Consider the following 26,146-nt stretch of genomic DNA (forward strand, 5'->3'; position numbering starts at 1 on the left):
TTGGTTTTAGTGTTTTGTTTCCAGTTTTTTTGTTTTCTCGTTTAATCCAAACTTCAAAATCATTCAAGTGAAGGGGAAAAAAGGGGTCACTTCCTGTGTATGTATTAGATGACTAATTTAAGAAGCAGGGACATCCAGGATAGCTCACCTACTTTTTCCTGTTTTGATGAAGATAAAACTGTTCTGAGATGAATATGAGAAAGGGATCCATCATTAGAAGGATGCTACTGATGCTGTGCAAAAGGACCACAATTCGTTTGGCTAGGAAGCCATTTTATACGAGGTGCTAATTGATCTGAAAAAAATTACGGTGCACGTGATACAAACGTCCCAGAAAAGAAACGAAAACAGTACAAACAAGCAGATCAGCAAGCGGATAGTAATGATACTGTTTTACACAAAGGACCACCAAATGGAGGATATGGAAATGAGGTGGTGATGGGGTAACAAAGAGGCAAGTGACCAGTCTCGAGTCTCGAGGATCAGAAATCTCTGTCGCCTGCTCTTGTCTCCGATAATGGCAGGGTTTGGTTAGTAAGAGTTGTAAGTGTCCTGATCAAAGTTAGGGGTGCCCCTTCCGTGCGAGACCCCCCTCTGCGAGCACTGATCCGGCCTCGGTCCGAGCTTGCTTTTTAAACCCTGGCCCTGGAACAGCACGTTATGATCTTTATTTATCCGCTGCTGACAAACCAATGACTGCTCAACATCCAAGAGTTAAAATACAACAATTTCTCAGTGGATGCGACCGCTGAAACGACCCCAGCCGGCTGCCGGCACAGACAGCTCGCGATGAGTGCATGGGTCTGCCCATAACAAAGATGGCGGCGCGCACCCAGTCCCGCCCACACCTAAGATGTCTGCCCACACCCAATATGGCCGCCGGGGCGTCGCCGCCGCCTCAGCCCCACCGCAGGCCCGCTTTTCCCTACGGGCGGCACGCGGCGCGGCCTCACCGGAAGGGCAGCGAGGCTCTGTGGCGGGCGGCGGAAGGCCCGCCCCTCACGGCGCGCTGGCCAATTGGCACGCGGGCCCGCCCCGGCCGCATCAGCTGATGGGGCAATGTCTGTTGACAGGAGCCGCCCGGGCCGCGGCGCTGGGGTGAGCGGGGCTGGGCTGGGCCGGGCCGGGCCGGGCAGCGGGGGCGCTGCGCCCCTCGGGCTCGCCGGCCGCCCCCGCCCCGCTCCAGGGAAGGCAGCGGACGGACGGAGGCCGCCCCGGCTCGCTCCCCCGGCTCGGTCGCCGTGGGGCGGGGAGCGGCCGTGCGGGGTGGGGGCGCAGGGAAGGGGGGTGGGCTGGCTGCGGGGGGCCGAGGGCGAGGGAGGGTTTTGCGGCGCCGCACAAAAGGGAGCGGCGAGGCCGGGGGAGCCCCGGGGGTGCGAGGGGCCTGAGGGGCAGCGGCGCGCAGGGCCGGGCCCCGGGGGTGCCCGGGGACCCTGTGTCGCCCCGGGGGCCGTGTAATGATGGGCTTTGGGTTGGCTTTGTTTGTTTTTGTCAGATGTGAATCCAAATGGAGCAGTCGGAAGGAGGCGAGCAGAGCCAGCAGCAGCCGCAGCCCTGGGGGAAGCTGATCCGGCTGGGTGCTGATGAGGCAGAGCACGTCCTGCTGCTGAAGAGAGAATGGACCATTGGGCGGAGGAAAGGTGGGACAGGGACGCGCTGCCCTGGCTAGGGCGGTGTTCGGGGGACAGCGGCCATCCCCCTCCTGGCCCTTACAGCGTTGGAAGGTGGACTGAAACTAGTTGGCTTTGGTGCTTTCAGCTGTTGGAAGTGCTCGCTGGGCCACCCCGTATTCCTAATTTATCTCTTAGCTGTGTGAATAACTAGTTTTTATACTGACCTTTGCTTTTTCATTAACTTGCGATACGGGCACGTTTCAAAGTCAATGTGCCTCTATGTAGTATGTGGCAGTTTGTATTAATAAGGAGAACCGATTGTTGATTCAGAAGTTTCTGTGCTTCGGTCCTGTTTACGTTCTCATTTCGTTTCTGTGGTTAAAGTAAGTTGGAACTGCAATGCAAAATCCTTTGGCTTCACAGAAAAGAAAACACCCACATAAAAGCCCTTAATTCTTCTGGCCATATGAAGACTGCCAACAAGTACTGGAAGTTTCTCTGAGAGTCAGTTTGAAAGCTTTATTCCCAGAGTCTAGGACTTGTCTCACTTGCCTTTATTTTAAAGGGTTTCATGCTTATTGTATTTGAAACAAGAACTGAAGTGTTTTCAGTTTCTTTTTCTCTGCCTTGACAGTGATAATTTTCTTTTCCCTGTTCATCAGTTCAAGCTAGTTGGCTGATTAGTCACTTCCTGTAAAAATAGTTGTGAACAAACACCAGATGCTATAGCTCTATGAGAAAGGCAAATAGTGTCTTGTAGGAAAAATGTTTTGCAAATTTACAGTTGGTGATATCTATTGAGATTGCTTATCAGTAAGCTGTGGGTGAATTCTTCAATCTGATGTTTGTTTGAGGATTGTCTGGCAGAAAAAAGGTGAATTCTTTCTCTTTCAGTTGCTTTCATAGCTGTTTGCTAATGGATTAGTTAAATGGATGGTTACTACAATACCAAATTGTGACTTTATAAACAATACTTATGACTCTTCAGGAGTATTAGAATTACTTGTTTGAAGTAGTGGTTGCTGCTTTCCTTCTGGATCTGTTGTTGGGTAGGCTAAGGTCAGTTCACCCACGGTGTGAATAGGTGGAGGGGCAATCCTGGTTGTTAATGATAACTTTGGTGTAAGCAAGTACTTTGAATCCTTTGTGAGAGATCAGTAGAGAATCTTGAGTGTTGTTTGGAATATGCAATGTTAGAGTGAAGTAAAAAGACAAGATTTTCTCAGAGCCCTTGAGTTCTAGGTAGGAAGATTTCTGTCACATCATCATGGCACTTCACCTATGTGTCCCTAAATCTTAGTCCTGGATTTGTAATTCTCTTCAGCTTTATTAAAAAAAAAAAAAAAACAACAAAACTGTCAGCAGAGATGAGGACAAGTTTCCTGTTGAAAAACAAACAAAAGACTCTAAGTTAGAGCAGTGACAATAATTTTTTTTTGATCAGTTATTGGTTCATGCTACTTCCCCCCGGTACACCAGAATAAAACAGAAGCGAAATCCAATGAGACAGCATCTCAATGAATTGGAAAAAGAGCTGAGTGCTGTGAGGTGTATGCTTTTAGGAGTTAAACTGAGCACTTCAGATATGTGTGGATTTATTTCTGTGCTACTCTAGAACAGAGTAACTGTGATTTAATTGCCATCTGTAGGGCCAGGGTTGGGGGGAAAAAGGGAATTGAAACCTCTTCGAATGGTAGCCCCATGTGCTGATAACACATTTCAATCTCACCACTTGTATTTATGTATCTCACATTGGACTGTGTTGCTGCCTGTGTGACAGAAGAAGTTTTGAACTATTGCAGATGTACATGAGTCAGTTTGTGTTGCATTTATAGCCATGTAAAATGCTGATCTGACTGTGTAATGTGTATTTTTAAGCATGCTGGAAAATCTGTTTTCTTTTTAAGGCTGTGACTTATCTTTCCCTGGCAACAAGTTGGTGTCTGGAGATCACTGTAAAATCATAGTGGATGAAGAGTCTGGTCAAGTGTCATTGGAAGATACAAGGTTGGTTTCTCTGAATATTCTTAGAGGTACTTTTGTCCAAAGCTCAGCAGGTATTTGATACTAACCCTGAGCTACCACAATAACATTAAATTACCTTTTGGGCTGTTGGAACAGGCATTCAGCATGATACCCTTCAAAACCTCAAATGTGAAACTTTCCTCTTTATCTGTGTACATCATGGGCACATTCTGCTGTCAGCTCTGCCCCTGCTTTGTTGTCATCTGCAAACCTGACAAGGGTGTATTCCCTCTCCTCTTCAAGGTTGTAATTAGAAATGGGTCCAGGATAGGTCCCTGCAGGGTTTATACTCCCAGAAGCAGTGGGATGGAATGCTAAGGTTTTGGAAAAAAAGACGATTAGCTGGGATGTCTGGGAGAGGTTTATAGTTATCATTCTCCATTATAATCCTAAATTTCTAGATGTTCCAAACAACAAACCAAGCCATGTTTGCCATCATGGCAGTCCCAGAGTGTAGCTGTAAATTTCAGCTTGAGAAACTGTCCCTGGAAGAATTGGTTTATACCAATGTTATGACAGAACAAGCTAAATAAATTGTGCATGATGCAGAAACATTCCTGCTTCCTTTTTTTTTTTCCCCTTTTTTTTTTTTCTTTTTTTCACTTCCCTCTTACCCACCCCCTGAGGCAGAAGGTGCAGCCAGCAGAAAACTAGTAAGGCCAAATTAAAGTTAATTTCGTGTATGATATATTCATGAAAAGGTGAGGCTTGTTACAAGGTAGTGTAGCAGAAAGGCTTCACCCATGGAGCATTGCCAGGGAGCTGCTTGTGCCTGTTACACTTCTGTATATCAAACAAAGGAAATCCTTGGAGTGCTCTCCCTCCTGTGAGTTCGAGTGTGGCTGCCAATTGCTGAATCAAGAAACCAAAAAGGTTTGATATGACTGCTTGCAGAAGACTTTTCTGATTCTTCTGGGTCTTCCAGTGTTTGTGCCAAATAGCAGATGAGTCCCAAAAAATGCAGCTGAAAGAAGATGATTCTTGAATGTTTGAGTTGGCAGTACAGATGCCCAGAGTCACAGAAAAATACTGCAAGGTCAGCTTTTTCTTCTCTGAAGTTGAAAATAATTTGGAAACATTGCTGTGGTCAAGCTTAGATTTTTTTGGTGAAGAGGAATGCATTGAAGGAGGCAGTGAGTGTGGGACAGTCAAACTGAGTGGACTTTGTTTCTCTGTTGTACCTAATCCAAAGAATACAATCAAATATATGTAGACAGCCAACATTTTATCTTTGGATAGCATAATGAGTTCTTGAATATACTTTGGAAAGAATTACCCAAAATTTGCAGGTGAAAGAAAATGTGTAGAGCATTCAAAATTATTGAGTAAATAAAAGTTTGGAAGTAACAAAAGCCAAGAATTAGCAAATAGTGCAATAAAATACTCAGACTCGCCCTCTTTTGGGATATGTTTCTGTTTTATTTTCCAAACCATGCACTAGTTGCTTTATAGTGCTTGAAAGAAAACAAATTGAACAAGCTGACCTAACACAGTGGAGGCAGTAGTTGGATTTCTCCCAGTAAAAGCAGTTTGGAAGACTCTCCATTTTGAAAAAGAAATTTTAAAGGCAACTAGTGTAATTTCTTGTTATTTTCTAGTATTTTTTCCTTTTAAGGTTTTAAGTAGTAGGTTATGTTTCAGATCAGGAAACTATTTAGACCAGGCTGATACTCCCTTTCTGTGGGTAAATTGGAGGTTGATCTGCAGTTGGTGCTGGTGACCCTTCAGCTACTAAATTCTCCACACCCTCCAGTCCAAACTGTGTCTATGAACATTGAAGGAGTGGAGAATTACAGTACAGAAGGGATTCTGTACTTTAATAACAGATAACTGTTAACCCAGAAGCTTTAACATAAACTACATTCTTTTCCTGGATGGATGCAAATAATTATTAGAAATTATTAGACTGGCATTTTTCTTGGAAGGATATGAAAATTTTAACACATAGTTCTGAGTGAAGCTGTTCATGTCAATTCTGCACAGCAGATGGGATTGGGAAGTAAACAGAATTTATGGTTCATTAATGAAACTGTAGTTATCAACTATATTGGAATTGAGTCAAGGCCTGATTTTTTTTTTCCCCTGTTTAAAAAAGTGCCATTGGAACCTTTTGTGACAGTTTCACAACACAGTTTATATCTGATAGTACTGTTTTTCTTCTCCCCTTGAAAAATGGTACAGCCAGTTGGCATCAATTCAATACCAAGTCCTAATGAATGGCCTTCATATTTGGGATTCTCATTGTACTTTCTACTTCTTTTGTGGGGAGTTTAATTTGAAACATCAGAGGAATGTACAAATGTCATAATTTATCATGTGTGTCTGGTTAAAAAATACCCACAACATTAATCTGGAATGTCACCATATCTGTTCAAAGCCTCATGCTAAAGCCTGGAATTGGAAGTGAAAGACTGATACAATTATCTGGGATAGTTGAATATTTTTTTCCCTTTGGTTGTTGGCTGAGAGATAAATACCACTGCTTTAGTTTACTAATGCATTGAAGAAAGCTTATGATTTTCTGTGTTAGGTGATATCCATTTATTCCTACTTCATTTGGGTCCATGTGTGCCAATTAATTCATTAGTCAGCTCCCACTGAAGTCTGTGTAAATACAGAACTGCAAAGATTTGCCTGTCTGTAGTCAGTTTGATGAGCAGGATCTTGCATAGCTATTTCTGCATCTTGCTTTGTGAGACCAAGCCTGAGTGGTTACTAGATGTTGATGTTTTGGAGTTTTTCCTTTCCCCAAAAATGTCTTGTGTTACTGTCCCCCAGAATGATCTTGGAACTTGGCAGTCATGACTGCCGGTTAAGAGTTACTTCATGAAATACATTATTGTGACATTTCATCCCCTGTGTTTAGTGAAATGTTTGGGCTAGGAATTGCCTGTAGAAGCTAAAATTCAGTGAAAGACAAGTCTTGTTACTTGGATTTAGCTCATTTATTACAAAAGAGGAAGAGCTTGGGGCAGATGGGAGATACTTTCTGGAAAACTGAGGTCAAATTTGATGTTTCTTTGTTCTTTTAAAGGACCTCTGACAGGTTGCTGTAAATTTTACTATTTATTTGGCAAGTGAAGGAGATAGAAGTTTTGCTTCAACATAATCTTTTAAAATATGTTATCACTACCATCAGTATGGAGTTTAAAATTGGTGTTGTTTTTATCAGACTGACTAAAATTCTCTTTTCCTCTTAATTACTAAATTTTGGCAATCATTTAGTGATTTCTCTGCTCTGCTGGTTCTTTTGTGCTTGTCTTTCAGCCTAGTCAACATCTGTATGCCTGGGGGGGAAAAAGACAAACTAAATACTTGCCTGTAAGAGAAGCTTGAAATTTCATCAGTGTGACCCAAAGATGGTTTTTTTTTTTTTTCATTTCTTGAAAGTTACAAGTAGCATTTCTATTTTTTTGGTATCTCATTTATGTTGGATTCGTTGATTCAACCACATAGACTGTGGAAGCAGCTGCAGCAGCAAGACCAAGAACTAATACTTTGATCACGACTTGCTGTAGTGCTTCCAAAGGACTTGTTTTTCCTTTTAAACTTTTAATTCATACTTTTGTGTCAGAAAAGTGGAGGGGGAAGGTGCTGATTTCCAAATAACTCCCTGAGGTGAGGGCCAGTCTGCAGTGCCCTGGACACGGGCTGTGCCTCCAGGAGATGGCAGCACAGCTTTGCTGTTATTTCTTGCAGCTGCTCTGCAGAGAGGGAAAAGCAGATATTTTCTGTTCGGTCCTATTTGGTACCAGTTGCTGAGATTTTGAGTGGCAGGAGTCTGAAATTCGAGAGGCTGCAGCCCTGAAGGATACTTACTGCAAGTGAGCTGGAATTATTCAGTTCTTGAATAACTTGACTTTTTTATAAAACATTAATGGCTTGTGTATACAACATCACCCATAGTTAAGAGAATAAAGATATTAATCAGAAATGCTCTGCATTTTCATTTTCCCTAGTTAATTTCTACAAGTATTGAATTTTTTATCAATATCAAAATAATTCATTCCAACTCATCTTTCATTATGTATCACTTTTTTCCCACCTCGTTAACTTCTCACTTTCAAGTTGCAAACAGTCCAAGTAACCTCACAATTTTAGGGTTTTTCCTTTTATAGGAAGAAGAGTAAAAAAATTAACACTGCGTGGCATCCCTGACTGTAAGGGAGAAGTTCCTTTGTCACAGAACATCTTAGGAGATTCCCAGTATTAAATGGAAAACATGGCCTGGAACGTTATGAATAGAACTTGTATTGTCCCTTTGGGTTTAATACTTGAAGGGTGGAGACTATTATACAGAAACAGTCCTCTAATTATTTGGAGACATTGGCTAAATATCAGGGATTTTTTTGTCTATCAACTGCCATCTCTTTACCAGTAGCTTCAAATGAGCTTTGAAGTTCCAGTAGCTCTGCATTTTTGTCTTCGGGGGAATTTGTTTCAAGACTTCCTTTTTTTTAGAAAAAGTTTTTTAGTCCACTTGCATTTTTGGGGGGTAGCCAATAGTTTTTCTTCTTTAAATGTATCTTGTGTTTTCCCTTCCTTCTCCTGTGTAATTATGAAAACATTTATGCTAAGTTATCTTTTCTTTCTCTTTCAGTACTAATGGAACAGTAATAAATAAACTGAAAGTGGTTAAGAAGCAGACATACCCATTACAGACTGGGGATGTGATCTATGTTGTTTACAGAAAAAATGAGCCAGAGAACAGTAAGTGAATAGTACTTTTTAAATGACATGCTTAATCATTTTCTTTTGAGTCATGAGGGAAAAGAAATATCTGTAAAATAAAACTGAGTAGTTCTGTTTTAAAGAGAAATATATTTAAAAACAAGTCCCTAGAGAAAAGGTCATGGATGTGCTGGTTTTTACAGAGACAAATCTGAGCAACTGTCTGAAATTTAAATGTGCCTAGAAGTAATTTTGGTAGAACTAATGCATGGAATGGTAAGTAATGAGGTTCTAATCACATGTCCAGTGCTTCTTTTAGAAGTCAAATTGCTGGGGTAGTTAGTGATACTTTATATATCCCAGTGAAGCAGTTTTTGGCACCAGAAGGAAAGGCTGCAAAAGCTTTTTGGTTTGTGTGTGGGGGTTTTTTGTGTGTGTACGTTGGCTTTTTTTGTTTTAAAGAGGTAAGAGGCAAAGTGGGGGGAGATAGGGAAAGCCCTACAGTGAAAGTAGAATTGGTAAACCTGGAACAATGCTGTTATTTACAATTTTCGTAAGTAATGAACATATGAACTGTTAATTTAAAAAATTCTTCAGATACATGCTCACTGTTGAAATACTTCCTTTATGAAATTACTGTTAATTTATATACAGACAGATTTATGCTGTCTGGTGTAAATGTTACATGAAGCAGTGATAAGCTATATTTTTCTGTCTCTACAGTTTATCTCACAAATCTTTTCTAAGTTGTCACTATAGCACTTGATACTACTTAGATGAATCACTTGGGTGAATTTTCCAGGCAATGACCTGAATCACTGATTTCCATTTAGGTTAATAAATAGTTAAATTACCAAGCCTCTAATTTTGCTTTTTCAGCTTTTCCATCTTCAAGCACAGAGAAGAATTTAGATTTGGCCTGTTTGGCCTTCTAAGTCCTACTGAAGGAGACAATATTTTAACTTCTGATCAGAAAAAGGACTGCTACAAACTAAGACTTATTTGCTTGTAGGTGATGACAGAAAGGTAGCAAGGTAGAGGAATTTTTGGAGCAATATTAAATTGAAGTAAGATGGAAAAGAAAAGGATATTATCCAGTTGGTTTTATTAATAGATTCTAAATTAGTTTCTGGCTGAAACTTACGGCATGTCCTAATCTGTATTTTTGAGAGTTCGTGTATCTCACAAAGAAATGAAATAATATTGATTGAAGAGGTTGAGATGTGAGCTCAGAAATAATAAGCTTCTTCGAAGAACTTTGATTCAAAGTATCAGTAAAAATACAGTCTGTTCTGACAGAGCAGATTTTAGGTTTAAGAAATGATTAAGCCTCTGGTTCCATGGCTGGCACAAGTTAAACATCACACAAAAGCTGCTCTGCCTGGTTTCCTGAGAAGAAAAGATCTTGCTGTGCTGCTCCTAATTGCCTCCTAAGTAGGAGTATTAACGTGTTACTATTGAGGTGACCCCTCATTTCCCTCTTCCATTATCAGAGACTTTGGGGATGCAGCCATTTGTGACTAGAAGTTGTTTATGTGGGATTAAGTTTAGTGAATTTCTTGCTTAAAGAGCATATTTTAAAATACTTTTAAATCTCTTTCAGATGTTGCTTATCTTTATGAATCCTTAAACACAAAACATGATGCAACTCAAGAACCAGTAGGTAAGGAAGTAATTCAAGATCCATGAAGAGGAGCTAAGCTCTAATGACTAATGTAACCCTTTTGAGAGAGTTTGATTCCTTGGAATTTTGAAGCCATGATGTGGTGACTGTCACACAGATATTTTTCTTTCCTTTCCCCCCTTCCAACTGTAGAAGTTAATGTAGAAAACCAATGCCATGAGACCAAAGATACCTCAAGTACAGGAAGAAGTAATGATGAGACCCAAATTACCTCATCACTGTCAGCTACTCAGTCTTGCTATGAGGAACCACAGCCATCTACTTCTACATCAAACCTCTTTAATGCTGCTTCTACCTCTCCGGTTGAGTCTGCATCTGTTCAACAGGATAATCCGTCCACTTCTGGTGAGGCTTGGGTCAAGTATTTAAAGTTTGATCACACATTCATAGAATGCTGGGTTGGAAGGGACCCAGGACCACTGAATGAAGTTCATCACCTGTTATTCTAGTTTTTACTTTAAGCAGATTGGTCTCTTACCCCTATCTCAGTCTTTAGAATTTGCTTTGTAAAGTTCTAGTGAAAATACCAGGTGGATGTGTGCATTTTAACTTTCTCTCTACGAGCAAGCAGATTAAATCCTGATGGATGAGTGAAGGAATTGTGAGAATTCCTTTATGCATTTGTCAGCAGTTCATTGGGACCTCATTGGCTCCTATGGAAACAAAGCTTTCCCTTTGCTGTGATCCCAACCTGTTACGTATGATCAGTATTGCATAACTCCCGCCTGGCATCTTTGTCAGGAAGACCTGGTGTGGATAATAGTCTTAAGAATAAATACTCCACAATTGAAAGAGGAATGGGGATTTTAAGTAGGGTTACACAACTAATAGGTTGTTTTCCCCCAGGTCTTCCAATTAGTCAGATTGGTTCAGAGTGTGTTTAGTAAGCTATGCAGACTTTCCTTTTCTGCTCCACTTTTTCCTATTCAGATGTTTGGATTGATGCGTGTGCCTCGTCAGGGTTTGAGTACCTTTTGTTTTCACATGTCTCATAACTGTGTGCAGCCATGTTGATGTTTCTGTTTTTATTTTATAGGATCACAGTCCTCAGTTGTCACTTCTGTGCCTGCTTTCCCCATCTTAGAATCCATGTGTGTAAGAGCACTGCACGACAAGCATGAAAAGTTGGATGTGAATGCTGAAACTTCTGCAGTCGCTCCAGAAATCACTGACAAAGAAAATGCAGAATCAGATTCTCAAAGAACAGGGGAGGAGGAAGGTTTTGAACCTGCTGAGAAGAAACTAAAACGAGGCTAGTAAACTACAGTATTCTGCAACTTAACCCTCACCCCTACCCCTCCAAAATGAATTACAACAGCTGTCATCAGTCCTTCAGCTTGTGTCTTGTGTCTCACTTGGTATCTGGTCCTGTGGAAATAATGTCTTCAGTAGCAGAAGCTGTAGTGTGTACAGCAAGAACCTCTTTTGGGATCGTTGCCAATGAACAGCGAATCAGTACATATCTTCCAGGGACTTTTAAAATACTTGAATAAAAATAGTTTTTAAAGCTTTTTTAAACTTATCTTCTGTCTTTGTAGATGAAGATGCATGTCCAAATCTTTCACCAGCAGCTCCAAGTGAATGTATAATTAAAATTGGCTCTGAAGATGCAAAAACATCAAATGTGAAACCAGATAAGATGGAAGAGACTTTAACTTGCATTATCTGCCAAGAACTGCTGCATGACTGTGTAAGGTATGTAAGAGTGACAAAAGCTTTAATCATCTAGTTATAATGCAAGACATTCAGTGACAACTGTTTGAGGAGGTCAGGATAATCAGCATTTTCACAAGCCCTCTTGAATTTCCTTTTCCTACCCCATCTAGATAGTCAAATCAATGCTAAATAATTTTTTCAGTGTTATGGATGTATCTGAAAAAAAGTAATATTTGTATTTTGACTCCATTTTTATGTTTTCCAGCTTGCAGCCTTGTATGCATACTTTTTGTGCTGCCTGCTACTCAGGATGGATGGAAAGATCTTCTCTGTGTCCAACTTGTCGTTGTCCAGTAGAACGAATTTGTAAAAATCACATATTGAACAACTTGGTTGAAGCTTATCTGATTCAGCATCCAGGCAAGTTGAACAATATCTGTGGCAGAATCCTATGGATTTCACACATGAGCTGCCTAACTGATGTCTAGACACACTGTTGCCTATAAAATACTTGTGTGTTTTGTTACTCTGCTGTTTTCTCTGACGTGGCTTGTCTTGAAAACAAAACTTAAGTTGCCTGATCCTAGACTTCCTTAACAGAGAGGGGAGTTGAACTAAGATGATTTAGAACTCTCTCATCCAAAACCAAGTCTTACAAAAATGAAAACACAATAATGGTAACTGTGTTAAGAAAGCAGAGTGCATTTAAGGGATGTGAGGTGTTCCTTTCTCTGGAAGTCTGAATTTGGTTCTCATGCCAGATAAATGTCGCAATGAAGATGATGTTCGGAGCATGGATGCCAGAAACAAAATTACTCAAGACATGTTGCAGCCTAAGGTGCGGAGATCTTTTTCAGATGAGGAGGGGAGTTCTGAAGATTTACTGGAATTGTCTGATGTAGACAGTGAATCCTCAGATATCAGGTATGTCTGTTTTTAAGTTGTGTGCTGAATTAGATGTGCCTATGTTTGAATGCACAGACCCACAAACTGAGCTAGTTTCACAAATGCTGTTATTGCTGATAGTGTTTCTGTGATCATTGCCAGGATCTGTTTTCAGATGAAGTTCATTCTTGACAGTAATTAACTTGGCAGTTTTGCTGGCCATCCTTTTGAACCTTGAGCAATCAGCAAAAATTAGAACTTCCTAAAAGATTCAGTTTGTGACCAGCAGTTCTATGTTGAATTGTGGAACAAAAAAAGACAGGTTTCTAGCTAAGATCTTGTCAGGAGATAAAGCAGTCCATGATCCTGAGTGCGTTTGCAATGATTGTGCTCTCTTATGTGTCTGGAATGCTGCTTTCTCTGGGTGTGTGATACCAAAGCAGCTGATGCTTGACTTAGGAATTCCCAAGTACCAAAATACCTCCTCTTTATTTTCAACAGCAAACACTTCTTGCTCACTGTCTACAGAGGAACAGACGAATTCTTGTAGATAACTATTCCTGCTCTGTTCGTCTCTCTTTCCGTCACATTACTCTTTTTTCTTTTTCCTTTTGTTTAAAACCTCCTGAGGAATACTACAAAACTCAAGTTTTTATCTGTCACAACTACAGCAGACTTCAGAGCTGTAAGGTACTGAGTTACATAAACTTCCATCTGTTATTGAATGAGGAAATCCTAAATTTAAACTTTGAGTCTAACCAGCTTTGTCTAGCATAGTGATGTAAGTTGTATTTGCATTTGTTTGGTGTAATGTCATATGACTTTTTGTTCTTTCAGTCAACCATATATAGTATGCAGACAGTGCCCAGGGTACCGAAGACACTCTGTTCCAGCTGTGTCTGGCGCAGGCCAGGAGACAGAGGCAGGAGGAATGCAGGCTCTGGGAGATGCTCCATCAACCTCTGCCAACTTCCCTGCAGGTCAGTGTCACATTGTCTCAGCAGTGCAGCACAAAAATACTGCAACTCAGACATTCAGGGCAGAGTCACAGAGTGGTTGGGGTTGGAAGGGAGTCTTGAAGATCATCTCCAGCTTCCCTGAGCTAGGAAATGAGCTGTGTTACAATGAACTAAGTTAGACCTAAGCAAGCTCCCTCTCACAGGACTGAGAGCAACTCCACACCGGTGTCTTGGCAAATACAATGTTTGGCTCTGACTGTCCAAAATGGGTTGCTGATGATTGATCAGATGGTTGAAAAGTTCTTAACCTTTTCTACGTACTGAAATACTTTACAAACCTGTGCAGTTTAGAAGTCTGAATGCTGTTTTTCTGCTGTTTCATAGCATCTTTGTAAAAAGGTTGCTTGTTACTTCGAGATTTTTATGTTGTTAATATTCAATAAGATTCCTCATCCAGATTGCAATTGTGTAAATTGTTCCTTTTTGTCTCATCCAGCTGTTCAGGAATACGTGTGTCCTGCTCAAGGAAGTCATGTAATATGCACCTGCTGCTTTCAGCCAATGCCTGACCGAAGAGCAGAACGTGAACAGAATCCTCATGTTGCTCCTCAGCAATGTGTGTACATTTTTTATTTTATTTTCTACAGAACTCTCCTTATTTATTATTAAACTTAAATTTACTTGGAAGACTGTTTTTAATATGAATCTTTTTTATTTGGATTCTTGTAGTGACAGCATGAAAGAATCTTCCTTTATAGAATTTATTAGTCCTTTAAAGAATGTATTTTAAATGAGAAAGTTGTACCTTTTTTGAACCAAGTTTATTAGGACTCTGTTATTGATTTATGAGAATGGTAACTGTTGAGTTTTGTTGTGTTCAAGTCCTTACAAGAGTTTTCTTTCTTATTTTACAGGCACAGTTTGTCTGCAGCCCTTCTGTCACTTGTACTGGGGCTGCACTCGCATGGCGTGTTTTGGCTGCTTGGCACCGTTCTGTGGTATTGTGGAGTAATTTTTTTCTTATCAGCCTGTTCACTTTCCAATAATGTCTGTCTTGAGCTTTAAGTAATTTAAGAGACACAGAACATGTTTTTAGCACAGTCATGCAGAAAAGAAGCAAGGCCTGTGTCCTCACATCAAAAACACAAAAAAATGAAGTGGCACGTGTCTTAACGTTGAGAGGATTTGTCTCTTCACACAATATTTGGATTAGACACTACACTTGCTGAGCAGAATTCTTTCCAATATAAAAAACCATGGTGTATTTCAGTCTAGGAAGAGAATCATACAAACCAGTGCAAGAGCACTGAACATCTGGTGGTAACGGATTAGAAAAGAACCTTGCCCTCTTAAACATTCAGACTCCTGAAACTCAGGATTTTGGCATTGAAGAAGAAATAAATTAGAGCAGTTGGGATGGCTTGACTGCAGTTTGGAGCTAATGGAATATGCCTTACTAGAACTGGTAATTTTTGCAGCTTGGTAGTGTTGGTGGACTGAAACTGAAATTGTAAAATCTCAGTATCTTGTCTTTGCCACTAGAAGTTATAAATCACATGCATTTGGGAATGTTGAATGCAGTCATGTGCTTGGTGCTCACATGATCCTGTGCATGTTATTTCAAGAAACAGAAGAACCTTCAGAAAATGTGTGATGGCCACGGGGTTTGGGTGAGAAATAGTAACTTTTCTTCTTCTCCTTGTTCTCATTAGAAATAAATCTTGGTGATAAGTGTTTAGATGGCGTCCTGAATAACAACCACTATGAATCAGATATCCTAAAGGTATGTTTAAAAATCACTGTGTGTGATAATAACAAATGCACAAAGTTTAAGATGTACTCACTGATGAAATAGAAGTGATATGCTGCCTAGTAGTTACAGTGGCAGCATTGTATCAATTGCAGAACCTGATTCTAAAAGGTTGATTAAAGGAGCTCCAAACGATCATCCAAAATATTATTTAAGAGAAAAATAATTCAATAAAAAGGTGCCAAGCAAGCAATGCTTGTTAAATATTTTGTCCCAGACAAGTTAAATTTCACACTAACTTGTTTGGAAAATATTTTGCCCATACTATAACAGGGTTGCCTAAATTAGGTAAGCTGGAGGAAATCTTGATTTGAGGTAAATGAGAGTGTGACTGGAATGAATCTATTTGCATACTTTTGGGAACAGTGGAGATCTGAAAAAAAATACTTAGTGGAAGGTTTTATTGGTGGTCTGACTGTATCATACTAATTAAGTTACAGGTGTTTTATTTTCACTTGTCATCAGCATAAACCCATTCTGAAAACATAGTTATTGATAGATTTGGAAATATTTGAGAATAAATGGCTTGCTTACTCTCTAAGGTTGGAGATTTTTCTAGATTAAACACTTAAATTGCTCTTTTCAGGATTACCTGGCATCCAGGGGTCTGACATGGAAAAATATGTTAAATGAAAGTCTCTTAGCTCTTCAAAGAGGAGTTTTTATGTTGTCAGGTATGTGTTGTGTTCACCTTGCACGTGCATGACTCCTTGTCTGGATGTAACTCAGCTCTGTTACCAAGAAGTTTGGAGTTCTGTGTACAGAACCAGTGCAGTCCTGGCTCTTTAGTTACGTCTGATTTATTAAATCTTACATTTTTAAAAACTGGTTTTCTCCCCAGATTACAGAATTACTGGGAACACAGTGCTTTGCTACTGTTGTGGCCTTCGCAGCTTTCGAGAACTTGCCTACCAGTACAGGCAGAATATTCCTGTTGCTGAATTGCCAGGTGGGGATTGTTTTGCACAATAAGCAATGAGGAGAGTAATTGAAAGAGTTAATATCAGTTTTATCTTATTGGTGTTCTTTTGGCACTTTCGTGTAGCCCAGTGTAAATCTTGTTGCAGGGCTAATGCCTTACGCTCCTTGCTTTACTTGTCAGCTGCTATGCTTGCATATGGTTATTTTCAGACTCCCTAATGGAACCTTTTATTTCAGTATCATTTCTCATCTGTGGAATATCTGCTAAGTGAAAAGAGGAATTCAGTAAAATCAGAATATAGTCAACAGGAACCAATTGCTGTAATTAATTTTCCCATTTAAACACATAAAATGATGCATCTTCTGAACAATTTAACATTTTACCAGCACTCAGCTAGGAACAAGAATGTTTTCATAGACTGATTCTAAATCTTTGCATTTACAATTTTAGTATAAAATAGCATGCAAGCAACTGTGCCTCCTTCAGACCTAAATTTGTTTGGAACAGAAGCTGTTCCAACAGTTTGCTTTTAAATATTACTTCTGTCAATTTAGTTCTTGCTGTTAGCAACAGCTTCCCAGTCTTAAGATGTTGAGAACTCTGGTTGTACTGCTGTGCATAATGACCAAAAATTGTGTACCTGGTTTACCTTTAGCATTGCTTTTCAGTTCAGCTGCTGGACAACTGAATTGTAATGTATGTCAAGGTGGGGGAAAGCAGCAAACTCTACCCAAATTAATAATTTTTCTTTTGTATGGAAATACATCTAGACAAATACTGAGTGTCTAACCAAATCCATCTCTGTTAAGCTAAATGGCAAAACTTCAATTGCCAGCACTGAGAACCAAATAATTTCATCATAAATCTGCATTAACTTAACATTAAAAATGAATTTCTTGCCCTTCACAGAGCATTTGCTTTGTTTCCAGAAAGGTGAAGCAATATAGTTCTACAGCTATTTCTTGCCAATCATGTCTTGTCTCTGATGAGTAACCACCATTAGCAGTGGTTTAATAATCTAGGTCACCTTTAATGACTTTTGTAATAAATGTAGCATTTCATTTGCTCTTCTTGTAGTGACTGTCACGTCACGTCCTGATTGCTACTGGGGACGCAACTGTCGAACTCAGGTCAAAGCACATCATGCCATGTAAGTTGTGCACTTTAGAAGGTGGTTTTGCTTTGTGTCCCTTAAAAAAACCAAACCAACAACAATATAAAGAGCAACGTTGAAGTGCCAGAACTTGCAGCTTAAAGCAGGATTGGGTGAGCATTGGGGATTTTTTTGGTCATTTTTCTTTAACACAACTTTGAAATGAGTCCTCTGTCAAGGGCACTGCCTGCACTTGTAAGTTGATGTAACCCATGGCTGACACTTCTTGGGCCTGTTTTTCCACCCACTGGGGTGGAAAGATTCTTTTAGTGAGGTGCAGCTTCCATTGAAGAGATCATTTGGTGGGAATAATTAGCAACAGGAGCAGCTTGGAGCATGTAACCCAAGCCACAGCAGGTTCCCGAGGAGTTTCTAGGTCTTACGTCTGACCCAAGGAATCTGGCATGCCTCAAAAACGAAATATTAAACCTGAAAAGAGATTTAACCCTCTACTTGTCAAGAGTTTTAATACCAGCCTTGGACTCCTGGTATCTGGTCACTTATGAGAAATGTCCTTCCAAAGTAAATCAAGCTTCTTGAATAAAAATATCAAGGCTTCTGATGACCCATGCAGTTTTATTCTTATAAAAAGATGCACATGTAGTAAGACAAATATTAAAGACTCATAAAGCAAAACCAAAATTTCCTCCCTAAGAGCTAACTGTTTCAGGGAGGGTGGAAAAATCCTTCTCACCTTATGAATAATTCTCTAAATTCTAAGTTTAATTTAAGATAGAGGAGCTGTTACCCCTTATTGAGAAATTGCCTTAATGAATAGTAGATTCTGCAGTACATTTCTAATGTTGCAATGTACATACACGCTTAGCATAATTCCTTTAATATTTCAGGTACTGTGGGTTGAAAATAACCAGTCTGTGCAGCTCAGGCAAGCAGATCATAAGACAGACTTGTAAAATATTCATCTGCAGTCTTTTACAAATTCAAGGGTTTTACCAAATAGCTTGCAAAAATAATTTTGGATTTAAGTTGCAGATGTAATTTGAAGTACTAATGCTATCTGTAACTTCACATTATAGGACTGTCTGTGTTCCCAGAGGAGATTTTGTTTTGAAATGTTAGCATTAATTCAATATCAAAGTACTCACCAGTCATCTTTGTTCATGTTGTGGATAATTTCATCTAGAATAAAAATGACTCAGGGGTTTTTTTCCTTTCTTTTTCCCTTTTCCTTCTTTCTTTGTTTTCTTTTTTTTGTTTCCAAGCATTAGTCCTTCCTAGAAGTTTACTGGCTGTTACTGTTAATTCCTAAAATGCATAAAAGCAAACAATCCTGTCATACCACTCCTTTATATCCAGATAATTTTTAATTTTTTTTGAGCTAAATCGTTCTGCTAAGTAGTTAGATTATGTGAGCCAGGTTTTTCTGATCTTTGATCTAATCCAGCTAAGGGGAAATTCAGGGTCTCCTTTGCACCGTTTCCTCCACATGTAGTTACACACTCAACACCCCAACTTCTGTTTCAATTTTGTGTCATGGGTCACATGGCCCAAGCAAGGGAAGAACAAGGAGTGAACAGTGAAATGTTTTTGAGAAGTGGGAAGAAGTACTTGGTACTAAATTGTTACCTGTTTAATCCATGAAGACAGGTTTGCCATTCCCATAAAAACTTCGATAATACAGACTGAGAGAAACTTTTTCTTTCCAGAAGATTCTAAGGCACTGAGACAATGTGTTTATGTTGAAATGTATTAGTAGCCTGGTTAGTTCTTGTTCTTAATGACTTGTGTAATGCTGTCTACTAAAAGTTACTAAATCTTGCAGGGGAAATTAATTCACTGATTCCTGTTTTAATTGCCTGCTGGGTTTGAAGTATGCAGAAGTATAGAGGAATGCTTTTTAATAACAGGTTTTCTGTGTGCATAATAAAACTAATGAGGGTTAGGCAGGAGAGATGTTGAAAATCCTGTTACATGGAAAATGGCAGTAAAGTATGATCTAAACAGGTTCTGAAAAAGATTTTAGTGTGTAAATGGTCTGCTTCAGACTATTTAACATTTAAAATACCCTGTGAAAGATGCTGACTTGATTTTGTTGCCTTCTGAGAACTTTGTTACATTTTAATACTCTTATGTTTTTCTTTATTTTAGGAAATTCAATCACATTTGTGAGCAAACACGATTCAAGAACTGAAAACTGTAGTCTGTAGAGAGGGGACAAAAACCTGTTACACTGCTTGTACAGTTTAAGGTTTCAGGGGATCTGCTCCCATAGCAGGGAATCATTAACTTTTGCATCAGGTAACCCGATGTGAAATTCTTAATTTGTAGAATTTTACAGCTGTACATGAATAAGGTAGATTTTTTTTTTTCCCAAAGTAGTCCAGCAAGCATTGCATTCCATGCTCATGACTACAGTGTCCCTGTGTCACTTCAGTGAAGAACACAAACAAATCACACTCACAAAAACCAGCCATATCTTGGGATGACCTAAGAATAAGGAGTGTATTTGCACTACTTGTGAAGAAACTAAGAAAAATCGTTAGACTTAAAATAGAGAAGTTTTGTAAAAGTATCTGATGGGTATTTCAAGAGCCATTAATATTTAAGAAGGAAATTGTCAGTGTATATTTGTAACTGCATTTTGCGGTAGTCTGATATTTTGTTGCCACCCATTGCATTTGGGCTAGAAACCACATTAATATTCCTTTTTAAATAATCCATCCAATAAACAGCTCTTTCAACTTAAAGCTTCTACCATATGTGTAGTGTTACAGTGGAGGTAGTACAGTTTCCTTTCTTAGTTTAGACATGTTGATGTTTTTATTCACGTGAAATTACAAAAAGAATTGCACAAAAATTTGAAGATCACATTTAAAGTTGGGGTAATACTTGAAGCAGAACAGACTTCTGCTAATATTACTTCTGTAGTGTTTTATATCAGAAGACCAAACAGTGCTTTTGACATAGAGCAGCCAGTAGGACACACTGGTTCATTTTCTTGTATTTCTTTTTTGGTTTTATACCATGTGCTAAATATGTACCTCTGCAATGCAGCTGTTCTCTAGCATGCATACACTGGTGAAAATGCAGAAAATGCTATAATTTAAAACAGAATATAGCAGCTTTACTGGAAGGAACAATCTTACAGGAAATAAGTGAGTTTGGACAAATTGTAGCAATATGGAGGCATTTCTGGATAGGGATCATGAAGGGGCACACTGGTGTCACTGACATAGGAAATGTAGATTTTTATTTCCATGCCTTCTGCAGAGCTCATTCAGAAGATGTCCCAAGTGTCATTAAAAATAAATAAATCCCAACTTTCCCCCTTCCCTAATCTGTTTCAACATAAACTGGTTGCTAATGTTGACAAACCTCGACTGGGACCAATTTCGTTTTCATCACACCTAGAAGAGTGAAGCAGAATGAGAAGAAAGGATACAAAGTTACCTCTGTAGAGACCATGTTGTTTTTAAGTATGCCTTATTTTATGAGCAGGATTTATACTTGGATGTTAAAAAGTGTACACATAGTATCTTGTGATATAATGGAGCACAAATGATGCAGCACATCATGTCTACTGGTTGCAGTGAATTAAACAGCTATTTCCAGTAATGCACATCTTAATATGAATGCTAATTAGAATTGTCTTTCTGTTTTAGATTTTTTATTTTTTAAAATAGCTGTTGCAAGGATGAGTCTGTTGACCATGCCCTTATGCTATTAAAAATACACTTTGGTGTGGACTTCTCTTCCTAATCTCTGGGCATTTTCTCCTGTGAGTAGGATTGAAATTGGATCTGGAATATTACTTGAAACTTCTTTTAACAACAACAGTGTGTTTCTGTCTTTTAGTATTATTAACAATGTTCTGTTGCTTCTGTATTTGTATTTTATGTTTAGATTTTTTTAAATGGTTATTGTATCTTCTCAGGACAACCATTCCCAGCTGGTTTTGATCTCATTTTCATCTCTGGCTGTGCATGTAGCAAATTGAGTGCAGTTGTGGAGATCAAGCCTTTGCACATTATATGCAGAAATGTGCTTTACATTCTCATTCACCACTCCCACACCCCAGATGGGCTTTCAGCACAGCCTTGTCACTGTGCTGGTGTTCAGGCCTCTTGTGCTGAAGTTGTTTTGTTGGTCAGGAGTAACTTGCACTTACTCAAGTTATGTTTGTGTTGGGGTGTATTGTGTGACCATAAGGAAAAAAACTTGGGGGAAAAAACCCAAACAGCAGAACTCATGTGCTTAACATCTAAAATACCTGTGCAGTAGATGTTCTTCAAATTCTTTTTATAAACCCCTCTTCCTTTTCCCTGTCACAGGTAATTAATCTGCCTTTCTATGCATATAGGGTTGCAGTAGTGCAATGGAATGAAGGGATTTTTTTGTCATTTATATTGTACCTGGAAGAGATCAGAAATTGACTTGCAGATGGGGAGGGTGAATAAATCCTGATCTTTATATGCTCTTAAGTAAGTAAGAGTATCTGTCATGGGTATTACATACTCTACATTAGACCTTTTTAAATGTATGGTTACCAGGTGATAGTTAATGTGATAAATGTATGAACTATGCTTGGTGTAATTGTTTAAATACTGTAAAGGTGCAGCATATTTTTAACCTGTCTAAAGCACATCCCCACCTCCTTTATAAGAGATGTTTGGAAGCTGAGCATGACATGTGGTAGGATAGATGTGGAAACTGAGGTAATTAGGATTTGACATAGTGGTGAACAAGGTATATTGTCTCTGTCTTTGAGAAAAGTTCTTTTATAAAGAAGGTGGAGAGTAGTTCTTCCAGTTCTCTTTTGTGGTTTATTTTTTTCCTGAACTAAGAAGTTATTAATTAAAAAAAAAAAAGGAAAAAAAAAGCTATTGAAGTTGTCTGTGTTTCTTCTATAGCATATACTCTCACTGCAGAAATGGATGTATGCAATACTTGCTAATACTCAGTCAACCAGTTAATTATTTGAATGTTGAGATTTTACAAGTAAATACCATCCCTGGACTTGTAGTAACTGAAAGTGACATGAGTTTGTGTCATTCTCAAACTTCCTTGAAAATGTCAGATGATATTGCAAAGGATCATCAGTATCTCTCCAGGATGTATAATAAATGATGTAAGCAAAAGCCTATTAAGTAGAAGAGGGCTTCAAGATGCTAACAAATTAAAAAGTTGGCTACTATTTAAAAGTATTTACTATTTTAGTTTCTTGCAACAAACACCATAAACACCAAAGTGACAAGTCTTTTACCACCTGATTTAACAGCAGCCTAGATAAAATTACAGTTATTCTGTGTTCATCTTTACTACAGTGTAATTTGTATAAATTATAAGGTTTCAAATGACAACTGTTAATACAGTTTTTTTCTGAACAGAACTTTAGCCTTGCTGAGTAAATGGGAGGACCTGCCTGCACCCTGTTCTATCTGAGGTGGAAAGACAGCAATGCCAGAGTTTTAACTTTCAAGTTGCAGTTTAGCATCCCAGGATTTTTGTGCTGCTGCCATTCCTATGCTTGAAGCTGTATACCCTTTAATGTTGTAGCTCATCTCTGTTGCTGTGCTTAGCCCAGCTGTCAGACTAAATTTAAGTGAAACTCAAACTCAGGTTGAGTATTGTAAAAGTGAAAATACTATGTTGTTCTGTGCACCAGAAAGATGAGCTGATAGCCTTTAAAACTGGTAATTTTGGCTAACCCTGCACTTGCATTGGTGGGTTTAAATGTTTTATACTCCATTATGTCAACAGATGACTTGTAACTAATTTAGTTTGAGGAAGCTGCTGATTTGGGATTTAAGCACTATTGAGATATCAGGTCTGGCACAGCCAAAGTTCTTCCAAGCACTTTCTCCATAAAGAATAAATAAAAATGTTGGTGTGACTGAGAGGGAACAAATGTATGGCAGTTCCTAGAGCCCACAGAGTGGCTCAGGTACTTGAACTCTACAGGATAATTTCTGCTGATACCTCTGAAACTGTTTTCATTGTATTTAACAAGAAAAACTTGGTATTTGACAGTCCAAGGTTAATCATTCTTTCATTTAGCAAACAAAATGCATACATTTGGTATCAATTTCTAGTCTTCTGTAGAACTGTGTAGGGCAGATGGCTTAGCCTGCAGCAAGGGCTTAGGGAAATAACTTGATTCAAGTAAAAGGAGTTAGGAATTTGGGAAGTAAATGCTTATTCCAAATTATGCTCTTAAAATCTGGTTTCTTATGGCCCCTTAGATGTCTGCTGGAGAGGAACCTTATTTTTCATGATCTGCCCTCTTAAAAATAAGTCAACAGTCACTGAAAGTTAGGGAAAAAACATCTTTAAGAAGAACATGTGAGGATTTTGCATTTTTTCCACCTATTTTATCTAACATTCTTTCTGCATGATGTTTGGGAGCTGAAATACCACTTACACAATTCCAAGGAATAAGTTCTGAAGAAAACTAATTATACTATTTCCCACAGCAATGCTTAATATGCAAAGATTGCTTCTAAATCTGCTTTCCAGGTCATCCTTCTTTTCTTCACACTTCCATTTTGACTTTCAATGAGGTAATTTCACCCTTAAGCTCATTAGTTTCCATAGGAAATGAATTATAAAAAATGCTAAGTGTGCCATATGAGGTTTAACATCAAAGACATTTCTAGACAGACCATGAATATATGTTGAAGCTGTATTTAGTCTCTGTTGGGTATTCTTTTCAGTGCTGCTGAGTTTCACTTGCTTTCATTAGGTAAGTGTTAGCTTAGGACTTGCCTTTTCTTTTCCCTTGCAATCCAAATTAATCTTTAATTGTTTAGAATAAAATCTACTGACTGGACTGTTTGAGGCAAATATGTTTTGTTAGGGCTCGTGTTCTGCCCTCCCGAGGGGGGAAAAACCCAACAAAACAGTTGTGAGTAGAGAGCTTTGTAACCAACTGCTCTTAACAAAAAGTTAGAGTTTTGAAAGGAAACCTCAGTTCGTGTTTTGTTACTAAATTATAAGTGGATTTTTCTTGCTAAATGCTATTCTGAATCTTCTAAGATGCATTATCTGGATATTAAATCTGTTGTTTTCCCTTTGAGCCTCCATTCTCAACTAGTTTAAGTACCTGACAGTAAGAACCTCAGCACACCAGATTCTTGTCAGCTTGTATAGCTTCAAGCTTTTATATTGAAGCTTTCCTTGTACAGAGTAAAAAATAGGGAATGCACATATTTTTTTGTCCTATTTAGTCTACCTAACACATTGGCTAGAGGGTTTGACTAGTATATTCCAGAATAATTCATTTTAAAAAGAAGAAAGATGAATATTCCTCAGTTTTGTTGAAAAGAATACTTCTCTTTGCTAGCTCCAAAATATTTTTCCCCCATGCAGTTGTGATTCTTCCTCCTCTTCAGTGAGTGTTTGGGGTGCTTATCCCCTTTGCTGCTTGGTTACAGGACACAGAATCACACAGCAAACCCTGCAGTTCACAAAGGTAAAACTGAATCTAAGCCCGTGCACGAGGGATGAGGTTTTCTGTCATTGAAAGTGGCAGCATAGCTTTCCAAAGTAACAATAGCTGTTAGCAACAAAATAAATGCCAGAAGTAATACTATTTAAAAACTAATCCTAGTCAATATTTGCAGCTGAGAGTATTAAAGTGCTTTATTCCACCCAGAGCTTTCAGAATTTCTTAACTCTGCACTGTGACTTTTTTTGAAGAGTTTGGGTAGAAGCTGTGTTCCTGGGGGGGGGAGAAAATATGAGAACTTCAAAACAGTTGCTTTAGCTGTAAGAGGAAGAAAATATTTTATACGTTCTTTGAGGGTACAAAATAAAACACAAATACCTTGTTAGCAGTTAATTTTAGTGATCTGCCTAAAGGAAAAAAAAAATTAAAAAAACTCTAATCAAACACAAAACTGAAGTCTCCCCTGGGCTACCTGCAGCACCCACCTGCAGGCACTGGGCTGCAGTATCTTCTGCTGGCAGAAGGCAGCACCTTTCAATCGTTGGTAAATCAGCCACCTCTGTTCTGAGAATAAGCAGCACTGTTCAATATTGCAGGTTCATCAGGAGCAGGGCCTCTCTCCCCACATCTCTGTGTGTGTGTATGGTCCGTGCTGCAGCCAGGGTGTCTGGTGCAGTCCCATCAATAACTGCCCCTGTGCTGCTGCAGCAGGCACTGATGGAAGAGTGTTCAGGCAGCAGCAGCAGAGAGGAAACACAAACTCCCACAGAAACCTCCTCTGGCAGCAGTTAGCCAAACCTGGTTAGCAAAGTCTGTTCTTTGGTTCCACAACAGGTACTGAAGGAGGTCAGTGTAAACAACCACCTCATCTTCAGTCGCAGAGAAACTGAAAGGATCTCCAAAGGGAGTGTGTGCTTTTCTGCTCTTCTGCCACCACTGGGGTACCCCACACACTGCCCTGGTGCTCTGAAGCACAATTCAGGCTTTCAGCAAAACATATTCAGTGTTGTTACACCATAGAAATTAGTAGTTAAACATGCTTTTATTGAAAAAGCCACTTTTTCCAGCCCTTCAAATATAACTATTGTCAATAATTGAACACAAGTACTTTTCAAAAGTAGATTTTAGTATTTCAACCTTTAGAAATGTAATAAGTAACAGAACACTGAATTACAATGTATATTAATTTAATGCAGTGGAAGTTATTGTTAGAGTAGTGAAGACTTCTAAATACTTTCAAAATCATAAATATATTAACTCTTCCCTTTGAATCAAGTAGCATTAATTTAAAACAACGACAACAACAAAAAATACCCACCAAAAAAGAACCAACCAACATGGAGCCAGACTTTGGCACTTC

The 26,146-nt window shown here is 39.0% G+C and overlaps 1 protein-coding gene across 1 annotated transcript; it reads left to right on the plus strand.

Moving 5' to 3' along the window:
* Positions 1 to 1,018: 1,018 nt before the first annotated feature.
* Positions 1,019 to 21,167, plus strand: CHFR (checkpoint with forkhead and ring finger domains). Its single transcript, XM_014894505.2, has 18 exons — positions 1,019 to 1,098; positions 1,496 to 1,640; positions 3,521 to 3,620; positions 8,239 to 8,348; positions 9,913 to 9,972; positions 10,126 to 10,338; positions 11,030 to 11,245; positions 11,532 to 11,688; positions 11,915 to 12,069; positions 12,411 to 12,573; positions 13,372 to 13,514; positions 13,990 to 14,109; positions 14,408 to 14,491; positions 15,206 to 15,276; positions 15,890 to 15,977; positions 16,145 to 16,252; positions 17,303 to 17,375; positions 19,488 to 21,167. The coding sequence occupies exons 2-18, from the start codon at positions 1,508 to 1,510 to the stop codon at positions 19,528 to 19,530; spliced, it is 2,037 nt and encodes a 678-aa protein (XP_014749991.2). The 5' UTR covers positions 1,019 to 1,098; positions 1,496 to 1,507; the 3' UTR covers positions 19,531 to 21,167.
* Positions 21,168 to 26,146: the final 4,979 nt, after the last annotated feature.

The sequence above is a fragment of the Sturnus vulgaris genome, chromosome 19, assembly GCF_052056855.1.
Source record: "Sturnus vulgaris isolate bStuVul1 chromosome 19, bStuVul1.hap1, whole genome shotgun sequence".
NCBI lineage: Eukaryota > Metazoa > Chordata > Aves > Passeriformes > Sturnidae > Sturnus > Sturnus vulgaris.

Coding starts and splice junctions, on each gene's coding strand:
- CHFR (XM_014894505.2), top strand. CDS start 1,508: ATGGAGCAGTCGGAAGGAGGCGAGCAGAGCCAGCAGCAGCCGCAGCCC. Junction 11,689..11,914: donor CTGCTGCATGACTGTGTAAG/GTATGTAAGAGT, acceptor TATGTTTTCCAG/CTTGCAGCCTTGTATGCATA. Junction 13,515..13,989: donor CTCTGCCAACTTCCCTGCAG/GTCAGTGTCACA, acceptor TGTCTCATCCAG/CTGTTCAGGAATACGTGTGT.